Source organism: Daktulosphaira vitifoliae, unplaced genomic scaffold (genome assembly GCF_025091365.1).
Source record: "Daktulosphaira vitifoliae isolate Bord-2020 unplaced genomic scaffold, ASM2509136v1 Scaffold_2, whole genome shotgun sequence".
In the NCBI taxonomy this organism is placed as follows: domain Eukaryota; kingdom Metazoa; phylum Arthropoda; class Insecta; order Hemiptera; family Phylloxeridae; genus Daktulosphaira; species Daktulosphaira vitifoliae.
Genome location: NW_026099573.1, coordinates 7,082,681 through 7,095,713, shown reverse-complemented (window position 1 = coordinate 7,095,713; position 13,033 = coordinate 7,082,681). Strand labels below are relative to the sequence as shown.

At 30.9% G+C, this 13,033-nt stretch overlaps 1 protein-coding gene across 2 annotated transcripts in view; it reads left to right on the top strand.

Annotated features, from left to right (window-relative positions):
- Window positions 1-741: 741 nt before the first annotated feature.
- LOC126898692 (uncharacterized) overlaps window positions 742-13,033 on the top strand; it is a 16,265-nt gene continuing 3,973 nt past the window's right edge. Inside the window, exons 1-6 of one of the 2 annotated variants that reach the window (XM_050672978.1) lie at window positions 742-1,259; window positions 1,373-1,510; window positions 1,590-1,760; window positions 1,821-1,976; window positions 12,175-12,285; window positions 12,346-12,495. In XM_050672978.1, the coding sequence (XP_050528935.1) occupies window positions 12,192-12,285; window positions 12,346-12,495 (244 nt within the window). In that variant the 5' untranslated portion in view covers window positions 742-1,259; window positions 1,373-1,510; window positions 1,590-1,760; window positions 1,821-1,976; window positions 12,175-12,191. Of the gene's footprint in view, window positions 1,511-1,589; window positions 1,761-1,820; window positions 1,977-2,181; window positions 2,573-12,174; window positions 12,286-12,345; window positions 12,496-13,033 lie in introns of those variants that run through there. The other variant, XR_007702356.1, reaches the window with a different exon arrangement.

Sequence of the window (13,033 nt, the reverse complement as noted above, 5' to 3'; positions counted from 1 at the left end):
AATGCTTAGAAAACATTTATGTAGGTATATTAATTATGACTATACATCATCTTATATCGATTTTACAACTGATCACTAATAATTGTTTTTCCCATTCTTACGCATAGACCACGCGGAGTAACTAAAAGTTGTTTACAATAATCAAAAGTCATTTCATCGCAATGATAGCACGTTGTCAGTCGTAAGTATCTATTTCATTTTAAAATTGATGCATAGTTTTCCCATATTATAACCAATAAAAAAAATTGTTTATTGAAATCATACAATATAATTTATAACTTTGTTTTTAATTTCGACGATGAACAATAAACTTTCATCGAAATCATATATATTACAAAATAAATTAATAACTCCAGTAAAATCAGGTTACTTAAAAATATCTTGAAACAGAAAGTTCATATTTCAGGTTAGTTGGTATTCAAATTGTAAAAACTGTTTAATAGTAAATCCGATAAGCAGATAATAAAATTAATTTATAGAATTCTATTTACTTTGTGTATTATCAAACTGGATTTATCAATAATAAAAAATCAACTTGTAATTATGCGAATTCTTTTCGAATATGTATTTTTACACTTAATATACAATCAAAAATTATAGAAAAAACTTTTCTTTCATTTCTTAAAGTCCACAACGTTCATAAAAATTCAAATAATTTTTATCGGCCTATATTGTTATCATATTGTCGCCTCCTACAACGCTTGAGGATGTTACTAACTTTTTTTTATGAGAGTTATTTAAGTTTCTAAAAGACGTATCTTTTCTGTTTTATCATATGATTTCGGAATCAATTGTTTAAGAAATACACTATTTTTGGGGGGAAGAACGGAAATAATCTGTTATACTAGAATATGTTATAATCAGAAAATAATTAGCAAGAAATTACTTTAACTCTCGTTAGTGATGGATAGATCGTATCGCAGTGCGTGCTGCCGCGACCGTGATGATAACACGCGGACACGTACTACGCCGCGTAACACACAACATCGGACCTGTTAACTCACCGACCGGAACGGCGTACGAAAAATAACGACCGACTAAATTTGCCCTCATTAGGTTTTCATAAACGAAAAAAGTAACGTTAAAAATGATGTACGTGTGTGTGTGTGTTTTTTTTTTTTTTTTTACTTGACCCGTTAATGCATATCGATTACTATTAGACAAACTCCGTCGGAATCGTTAACAACGTCTTAAGACCCATTTCCCTAAACACATACACACACACACACACACACACACATATATATATATAAATATAGGTGAGTAAATCTATTTATATAAGAAATCTTAATTTTTATCGATATCACTCGGTCATTTTTATACCCACCTCTCCTCTGTCCCGTCCAACAGTAATTGCGTAATCTATTTCCAGACGCGGGACTCTGTCGGCAGACGCATTTATAGCCCAGCCCCCGTGTACAGTATTCGCCGGCCGAAAATGCGTTTCAAAGCGTCCGCCGCGTCCGTTTGGTCGCTGTCAGTGGTCGCACTGTTTCTACGGAATTCACAGGTAGTACGGCGGATTTCATTCGTCGCTCGTATACCAAACTGTTAAGAAATTAATCGACCGCGTTTTTATATTCACATAGGACTGTCGGGCTCTGCCGAGGGGCACCAGGGTGGCCGTGCGGTTCGACAGAGTGGAATGGGCCGTCGACAGCGAGTTCGGGCGGACCGACGAGGTGTACGTCACTCAGTACAACGGCACCGATTTCGCCAACGTGGCACTGACGTTCGATTTCGATTTTCTTATGACCAGGGTGAGGAGATGAGCATAGTCGTCGCCATGTTCTCTATAATGATTTTTGCACCCATTTCAGGCGACCGTGGAGGTGATAAGGTGCAAGGAGCACTACTTAGATTGCGCCAACTATAGGAGTTTCGAGTTGACGCGGTTTTGTGGAAACGAAAATGCCGTGCTGCTGTTCTTCCGAATAGGATACGTTAAACGTGAGGTGTTATGCACAGTCAAATAAGTAAGACGCCCTCTATTTTACCACACACGCACTCTCTCTCTCTCGTCCACGACTATCGTTTAAAAAAGTATAATCGAGTAAAATGTATATTGATTTCGTTTTCCTTAAATTTCAATCACCCTTTGTCGATGATTAGCTGCACTCATTAATCGATGATAATTTCCAGATTAACCGTTTATCGTGTGCGCGCACGTTTAATTTGCAGGGATCTTACGCGTTCAAAAACGCAACCGTAAACACGGATACCGTAGTGTTATCGTTTGCGCTGTCGTTGGACAAGTGGTGGGAAAAATCGTGGATGTGGAACGTCGTTTTCTTCTCCGAAGACGAATCGTCGCCGGCGGTAATGCGGTTAAGCGGACAGCTCCGGTACCTGCTGTTTAGGACCGGCCGAAGGCTCAGGCAGTGACCCCCACTTGACCGTACCCTATTATTGTCACTATTATTATTTATTATTGTTTTCGATTAATACACTATAATTTATCTTTGTCATTTTTCATCAAAACGCTTTGATTTATCATTATCGTTTTTCATCGATACACCCGTAATTTATCATTGTTGTTTTTCAATTCGCCATTGGTAATATTTTTTTTATCCGCGTAAGCAATTATTTTAAATATCATTAGACAAAAAAAAATGTTTACAATGAATGAATAAATATATTAAAAAATAAATAAAAATTATTCTTCGATTACATTTTATTTATATTATATTAATGTAATATGATATATATATATATATATATATATATATATATGTATGTAAGACAATATACAATAATGTATCGTATACAATATAATGCAATGTATCACGTATTATAGTGTACCGTATATTATAATGCAATATAATATAATACATTGTATATAGAACGCGGCATTTGTCGTAGCGGTGACATCGTTTCGGCAACGGAAACCCGTCTGTTTGTTACCCCTACACGTCAACCGACACCTTATAACCATCCAAAACGGACTACCGACGTACCGACGACAAGTACAAATTTGATACCATCGACATCGACCGCTACTGCAAGTGCCAAGTCTAGTTCCGGCTCTACCACGTCGTCAGTTCAATCTTTTGTTGGAATGACATATAAGGACAAAAAGAGACAACGCGTGGTGGATTACCGGAGTCAGAAAAGACAGGAATTACAACGACTCACCAAGGAAATAAAGTTATAGTCTACCTCTGGTTCACAACAGCACCGTTTGATTAAGACGACAGAGATCCATAACACGGCCGCCGGGGATTGACGGGCGGTTATAGAAAGTGTACCGGAAATCATGTGAAAAAAAGAGGATGGTACGGGATTAGACCCCGCGACCCAAGGCGTCGTATAGACAAACCATACCACTAGACCACCGTGCACTTATGATTCAGATCCCGATACAATTTCATCTAGGTTGATAACGTGATGTGCAGCTGAGGGAAACACGGTACCGTATCATCCAGGTAGAGACACCACCAACCCCCATGCCAAAGACCGTTCCGCCTTCAGAAGTAACCATTGAGATCACAGAGGAGGCACCAATGGAAATCGAGGTCCCGGCAGGAGTGCTCATGCAAACTCTCGACTGTCTCAATGAAGATATTGAGACTTTCCTCAATCAACCACTACCATCTTCTTCCTAGACCATTCCTTGCTGTTCCTTTCCCAATTCTATCTCCTCTGAGAGAGTCACCCGCTATTCTTAGAGGAAGGCGATGTGAACATCTCAGGAAGCCCGTTTTGCCGAAAGGGACATAGCGATTCTATAAAGGAGAGGATATAGAAGAAGTAAAGAAAAAAAATTAAGACTGAGATTTATTTCACCGGTTGCACAGCTTAGGGAGGGAGAGTTGACACGGCCCGTAATAGCGCACTATTCATTTACAGTGAATTAGCACGTTATCCGGTCGTGATTATCAGCTGTACACCGTAGCACTCGTTTGTGATGACGATAACACTATGATCGTCTTATCCGGCGGTTGGTAGATAAGACAGGTCAGGGGGTGTAGTATTTTAATAACATTATTATACTTGAAGTGAAATAAACTGACTGAACAGTCAAATTAAACACGGTTACGATTTTATTATTTATTATTAACGTTGCAAAATCGTGTCAACGACCGTAGGTATTATAAAAGACTGCGGCGTCTCATCAGCCATAAATATTGGCGAAACCTCCCGTGTTATTGTTGTTGTTATCATATTTCAGAAGACGTTAGGAGTTGGAATATGGAATTTGGTGACGAAGGATGTGCTCAAGAGACTGATGAATTATCTCTACTCGTGTTCAAAGAATATGAATAAAAACACTGGAAGAAACAAAAGTTAAATAACTACATTAATAATAATTGTAATAAATAAATTTACAAATGTAATAAAAATGTACAATAATGTAAACAAATTTAAGTTTAATAATTAAATGTAAAACAATTGTGAAACATAAATAACTAAAAATTATAACTTAATTATGTATAACAGTAATTGTTTTAAATTAGATAATAAAGAATATTATACTTATATTTAATTTTTTATTTCATAAATTAAACCACATTGTGTACTTCACTAGTCATAGCGATATACTCGAAAATCTTATATCCTCTACGTTTATATAAGGAATTTTCCACATTACTTTCGAAATTTTTATTTTACCATTCGCTCGCTTACACTTTAATGTGTTAATATCCACGCTGGATCTATGCAATATTAATCCTTATCGGGAATTTATTATTATTTTACGATGATCTTCCGAAAATCCCATAATAACTTTGAGAGGTATGCACACTTCGAGTTTTTCTCTAAATTCACCGCTTTCATTCCATCCGGCATTCTGATATCGGTAAATATTTACCGTATGAAAAGACGCATAACCTTTTATACATGTTGTAATACCAGGATTTCTTAATTTATTAATTTCAACAAAGTTAATTCATAACGAATTTCATCAAATAGGAACTTAATGCCATTGTTTATGGATTTTATAGAAACTTGTCCATTACCTGTTTTTATATTTCTTTCAACTTTACCTTCGATGTGTAACAAAGATTCGCCGAGGAGAGTATACAAATCTTGATAATGTACCGCAATTCGTATTTCGTCGTTATTCGACAGCGCATTACTAGAAAATGGTTGATACGAATGGTATTCTAATTTTGTTATACTTTCTTCGAAATAAGATTTTTCGTGTATATTCATAATGTCTTCCATTACGATTAACAAGTGTATAACCAAGATTCAAAAGAGTAGTCAAGCTTTCCCTTGTTAACTCTGGAAGTTTTGAAATTGAACTGTTGTCAACTTCATGAAAACATCTCTTTTTAACATTATATTGTATACCCATATTGAATATGAATACGAACTGTTACACTTTCTCCTCTTAAATCGATAAGCTCTTCGTTCTTATCTTTACTTTCAAATTTTACGTTGTCTATTTGATTGGTCAACACGGAATAGTATATAAGATTATTAGGTGATTCTACAATCTTATAGCTGGGTGACAACAAGGGATAAAACTGATGAATAGAACACGTCTCGCGTCCGTTTGACAAATACTCCATGTACAATATCACACTCTATTCTTATACACGATAGTGGTTCAATATTAGCCATTATGATTCATATGCGACACCACCTACAAATATTTTTGTATTGAATCCCAACAACTCTCTTATGCTATTTTTTGCTGTAAAATCTACTGTTTTATCGCAAAACATTTCCGATTTCAATATGTTCACATTGGATTTCAAGTTGAAAATAATATTATGTTTTTTCAATTCATCTGAGAGATATTTATCTATATCATCTAATTCGTACGATCCTATTGGTATTGTTAAATCAATAACGGATTCATTACCGGATGCTGAATTTTCAAGGTAACCGTTATAGATTAAAACACAAAAATATTATTTTTTTCATTAACATTTGGTTTAGAGTTACACGCTTGTAAACTCAAAAATTCTAATTCTGCCGTTCCATCTAATTCAATGGGTGGGAAAAAGGTACTGATCATTCTAGACTAGTTACCTTGAAATGATAATGTTAAGGAGCGTTGCATCATTCCAGTAAAAATTTCAAACACTATTATCCACATACGAACGTATTGAAATCTTGTACACGAATGTAATTAAATTTTATTCGACATCATTTTAAATAGGAGCGTAATTCTAAAGGTGGCGGTAAGTTGCCAAACGAGTCAAAATAAAAAACGGTTTTATTTTTTTTATAATATGCTTCCCAGTGCTTGCTTTCGCCCGTATCATCATCCAAATTCACGACAGCACATTCAAACGTTCGTGGTGTTTCAGGTAACTCATCTCGTAAAATATATTACGAAAATAAGACAGTTTGAATAATCTCGTATATATTATTGTATCATCGCTGTTTAGGGGGCGATCAATGAGTAGCATATGAATTAGTTTTTTTGAAATGTTTTCAAATATAATGCTGATCCTCTATTTGAGAGCATACCTCCATCGATTTTAACTGGACTTTTCGAATCCTTATTTTTTCTTACTTCATTCACCATTTTGATTATATTTGGCGATAGCACCTGTCAACGAGCCTAGAGCAGAAACACCGGTGAAAATAGGTATCAAGGGCAGCACTCCTCCAAATTTCGGTATTTTTATAGTGCAAGGAATACTAGGTTTTCGAGCAGAGTTTTTAAATGTTTTTTTAGCCGCTGGGAGTGCAATAAATAATTACTTTCTTCACATTTTTACCTTGCCATTTTCGCATCGCCTTTCGACTTGAACTAATGATAGAGTTTAAATTCCCGAGCTTATATTTCGCTTTCATAATATTGGTAGTTGTGTAAGCCGCTACTTTTTCTTCGAACGTACTATCTTAAAAATAATAATTTAAATTATATTATGTTTTTTTATTATTTTTAATTAGTACAACAATCATGTTTTGAACTAATTTTGAATAATAAAAAATAATTTCAATCATGATTGAAAATTGACGTAGAGCCGTTTATTCTCACTAATAAACAAGTAAAACACGAATATTGCACGAGATCTAATTAATGAACCAGTTTCTAATATCGTAGTTGATTGACGATGTGTCGAAAAAAATAAGAGGTATTCGAACGATGCATATCATAAGATATCACAAAGATGACTTCAACGTATATCACAGATTAAAAGTTGTCTGTATACGTTTCAGTAAATAAGGAAACGGGTTTTTATTGTTCTCATTGTTCTTAACAATTGACTTGTTTCTTTACTTACTGAACAATTTGCATAGCAAATATACAACTAACTTCATATGGTCAGTGATATATTTGAAGCGGGTCATCATTGGCCGTGCGGCATTTGCTGTACCGTGGCGTATGACATGCGGTGTTTGTCAAACAAATTATTTTATTCACGTAGTAGGACTGCGGCTGACAAAGATGGCACGAGTCGCGGGATTGTATCAATATATAAGTATCTCTATAAAAAAATTGCTATATTTCAGAAGATCTTAGATGTTGTTGACTCCTAGCATAGAGTAAGGCATTTATTGAGGTAACCAATCAAATTTAAAATCAGTTTTCAGACCTACCATTGTTTTTTGTTAGATATTTATAGGATAATTATTATCCTACTAGTTTTGTACATCAAAATTTTACCTTAATAAAAATATAGTTATCTAACACCTTATCAAAAATTGATTACAAAAAATTATTATGGTTTATAAATTTTAATACAACAACTCTAATTGTATTAGAACATAGTAAATCACTTAAATTGAAATTAAAACAAAAAAGAACATTTTTTTATTTTTTAGTTCTTGGTTGCTATGAAAAAATGTATATCTATCATCTCATCATTGATTAGTCGAGATAAATATTTAAAAAATCTATTAGTAATAAATATATTTTCTTAAATTATTTAATCGGATAAAAATTAGACAGTGTGTTTATTTAAATTAGTCATAATAGTACAGTTTTATATTTAAACCTAACTTACATAAAACATTATATATCTTTATAATTAAGTTGTTCAAAATGTCAAAATAGGCTATTACATACAATAAGACTACACTCAAAAATATTTACTTTGTACAAATAGACAAATTACTTTATTTCAAGTAAATATTTATTTTTATATAATTTTTTTATAACTTAAACAACATTGTGCAATATTTGGAAAAATGTATATCTTATACATAAATTGCTATCAACACAATTTTAAAAACTAATTATATTTGCTGATGTTTGCGATATGTACTCAGGTATTTGAATTTTTTATAAATTATTTTTAATTGATAGCGTTTTTAGTGCTTTTGGACTTCATTGATGATTTACTGCGTAAAATACTATTCGTATCTGTACTCTTGCTAGAAATGAATGTATTTTTGTCCTCTAACTTATACACATCAAAAACTACCTCATATTCTTCTGTATTTGATTTATAATCGAAAGGTAGTGATATAGCTACAGAAATTTCTTTTAAAATTTAAATTAATTTATGTTGATACATGAAAAAAAAATCTATTAATTTAGGCATATATATTTAAATAAAATATTGTATTTATTGTACCTTTTTCCATTTTTTTAATACAATCTGTTTTTACTACTTTTATAGCTTTTAAAAAACTATCTTCTACATTTTCCAGAGATGATACAAATGAGCTTAAAAGTTTCCCATTGTCTGTACTACATCTAGAGTTCATAATGGAAATTTTAAGATGTATTTTAGTAGTATTGTAAAACAAATTATATTATTATTGATACTATTACACATGTTATTAATGATAACTTGTTACTGTGGTTTTCGTTTGTTTTTTTTTTCGAAATGTACAACAATAGTATAAAATATTGTAAAAAAATTCATTATTTAATTTTTTCTTTTTTTACTATTTATTAATATCTTGACAAAATGTTTGGATGATCTAACTTAATATTTCTTTTATAATCTGATAATATAATATAAATGTTATGCTTTATTATGTTACATGTGATTCATGAACGATAAGATACTAATTCTTAAATCTTGGAAACAATTAAATTTTTTTTATATTTTGTAAAGGAATATATCGTTTGATTAAAAAGAACTACAATAATATGTAGTTAAATTTTATATTCATAGACTGTACTATATGTATATTTTATCTTCGTTGTGTAGCTAAAAAGCTATTGGTTTTATTTTGCTTTTTTTGTGATCTGGACCACAAAAGCTGGTTAGCTGGTAACCACCGATCTTACTGAACTGATTTTGATCAAAGATACGTCAAAATATTACAAATGTTGAAACTATCTAAATCATTTTGAAAAATTTTCCTCAGTCACGTTAATTAACAAAAATGTTACAATAATTTACAGTTGTCATAAAATCGTTAATATTTATATTTTTAGTCTTCACATTATATAGAAATATGATGTGATTTTATTATTATTATTATTTATTTATTTATTGTGTGTGTGTGTCTGTTACTACTTTTCTCAGCTCTCTCTAGACTGATTTTGATGAACAATTTGCCAAAAGATCACAAATTGTATCTAGTCGAAGACATTACCCTCAAAAATTGAAAAAAAGTCCACTATATCAATTAAAAAGTTACTTAACCCATATTCTCTATATAGATATTTAAAATTATTCATTTCTAATGTTTCAAAGTATTTATTGACGAATTAAGTTTGATACGGTAATGGTGCCAACTATAAAGTTAAATAATTTTACTTTGTAGTTCATCATTTTTTAACTATATTTGTATGTGTGACACAATACATAGGTAACATATTGCTATATAAATCATAAATTAAAAAAAAAAAATTATTTTTGTTTCACCTGAATTCAATAATGAAATTTTACAATTATAATCAAATTGTATAAAACGCTCAATTACGTAATTTTTTTTCAACAACATTTTGATTGTTTTTTTTTTTTTTTTTTAAAGTAAATCATTAAAATTAATTAAATTCTGGATATTTCAATTGTAGAATTTTTTTAAACACCAAAAGTTACTTCGAAATGGTTAATATGATTTCTATTTAAGTATTCTATTACGATAAAAATGCAAAAAAATTGTGAGATTTTTTGATAAATATACTGTAAATAGTAATTATAACATTTTCTGACTTCACATTAATCTTAAATTTCCATTTTTTTAATTCTCATAAAAATTTTCTTTTGACAATGTCAATTTCAAACTACGCTTTAATTCCTCCAGTTTGACCATGCTATTCTCTCCACATTTAGGAACGAAATGTGTCCTTTCGGGACACCCTCTGTCTCATGATGGACTTTCCAGATCGCCGTGTTCAGCCTTGGGTTATGTTTTGCCGGTATTTTCAGGATCTACTAGGAATTTTTTGGCAGCCCTGGTATATGAGTGATTATTTGTTTATACTTTATCGGATTGTAGGTTTCCATTTAGATTTCTATACCGTCCCAAGGTTTTATCAAGTGGACATGATCAGTGAGCCACTTAAGAGACACTTATCCGGCAGTATCAAGTCTCCAACACAAGATTCAGTTCCCACGAGTGGTCGAGAAATAAAGGTCCATTACAGCAGAGCTTGATACTGTGATAAGGCTGTATTTATCTATGGTGCACCAGTTGACATAGAGGATCCCAATAGACACTTTACCTTTCGGCTAACTACCCTATGTCAAGTTAGCAACTCTTTCACTTGGTATGGCTGGGTTAGGGTTAGGTTAGGGCCTATTCACTGTTATCAAGCAGGTATGCCCAGGGCTACCTGTCCTAACTAACCAAAGTCATGACCGGCTGAGAGTAGTGGTACGTATTGCCACCTCTGCTGAATTAACTAGGGTTCGTGTGGTTGTTAAGCCCGTGATTCTTACGAATCCTTCTGCGAGAATTATTTTTGTTTAAATGCCATGGTGTTATTTATTTAACGGATACAAAATCTTTCTTGCCAGGACATAGACGACTTATACTCATCATCTTCATAAAATGTCATAATATTCATAATTTAATACATGACCTAAATTTTGTGGAACATCTGGTAATATATCATACTTTTTGACAAATCTCTAGATCAACAAACTAAATACTCAGATGTATTTAATTCTACATGCATTTTCTCTAAATGAAGATTGCGGTAAAAAACTTAAAATTTTTTTATTGTGTTCTGTAGTTTAAATTTTGTTAATTTTTAACATTTGAAATTTATTTGAAACATAGATTATACAATATCACATTTAAAATCATTATAGAATAATAACTTCTTAATGGTTTTAATTGAGCTCTAAACGCCAATTTACACAGAAAGTCGCCATTTTTATAAAGCCATTAGAGTTTAAAATTTCATATGAAATTTTTTTTTTTTTAATGTTAACTGTTTGTTATAAAAGGTCAATTTTAAATTGTTAATTCGATTAAATTTATATTGAATAATCTGTGTTTTTAACGTTCTGGCTGTTTTTAAAATTTTGTACATTGAAATAGCCATAAAAATGGGACGGTTGTAAAGAAAAAATGTTTTATTTCTAATTATAGCATAAAGATAATCCCCGGAAATTAAAAAAAATATGAGGTGGTCGTGCAACCACTTCTGGATGATTTGACATGGATTGACTCTTTAGTAACATCTATAAGGAATAATTTATAATTTATTAGGTAATATTAAATAAAAAGTAACATAATGATAAAAAAAGAAATAATGAATTCTTTTAGAACATTTTATATTATTGTTATAAGTATTGAAAAAAAATAAATAAACTAAAACCATAGTAACAAATAATCATAAATAACATGTGTAAAAGTATCAATAATAATATACTTTATTTTATAATACTAAAAATTTTAAAATATATATTTCTTATTTTTTGTGAAAAATATAATTTTATACAATAATTTTCAATAAAAAAAAATTATGTTTCGAAAAGTTAATATGCAACTTTTTTAGAATTAATTTAAATAAAGCCGCTAAAACTGTTTAAAGACATAAAAATAATTTTAAGTATGGACATATTGCTAATCTCTATGGTTTCTTGTGAAATTAATAAAAATTAAAATTAATGAAATTTATAAAAATTAAAGTCAATGGAATTGTTTTCATCATGTTAATAGTCATTTCGATGATTTGTTTTCAAATTGTTTTAAGTATAGAAGATATTAGTCAAATTTCAGAAAACAAAAGTACATAAAAGTATTAAGCTTTACTGAGTAATTTGTTTCATATGAGAATCGAATTAAAAATAGTTTTGACCACAAGATCGTTTTCAAGTCGATTTTCATTTAACAAAAAATTTATTTTAGTAGTTAGTGAGATGTAAATGTTCGCAGATGAAGTCTCCCAATCGCCAATTAATGACGTTGCGCATCTATACGAATATACAACAAATCCTTTACAAAAATGTTCCACAAATAGTAAATGACTCAAAAGCTTTGCTATATACTTTATATAAATATTAAATATCGATATTCCAGATATTTTTTTTGATCAAGCGATTACTCTTGCTAAAGTTTCTGGTGATTTAGTACGTCAGGAAAAATCTCATCAAGATTGTTCACATTCATGTCAACAAAATGAACAATGCGATAATGATTTAGTGTTTAAAAGCGCCGAACGGGTATGGGGTATGTCGATTGAGATTTAATTATTTCACAATTTAATAGTATTTAGAGTTTCCGAGGTTAGCAGATTTGTAAGCTTCACACTTACCTTATGAGTTATTAAAGGGTTGAATCTTCAACCCAAATTGGAAATTTACTAGGGTTTTTTTTAGTGGATAATAATTATCTACTAGTATAATTGTAATAACAATCATTGTTATGGCAGTTAGAGTTTAACTATAGTCATAATAGTAATCAGTTTTTATCGATGACACCTTTTTTATGGGGTTTCATAGGGGTTATATAGGTTTTATTTATGCTAAACATAGTAATCATAATTATTCTGACAATGGTTTTTATACGTAGTTAATATTCTAAATTTTGAACTGGGTTTACTTGGGTTGATTTTTTTTTAATGAAATTTTAGCTTCAATTTGAAATTGGAAAGTTAATGGTTATACCATAATTTTTAGCTTCGATTCGAAGCTGAGAAGGTATTGGTTTTACTAAGATGTGTTTTTTTTTTTTTTTTTTTTTTTTTTTTTTTTTTTTTTTTTTTTTT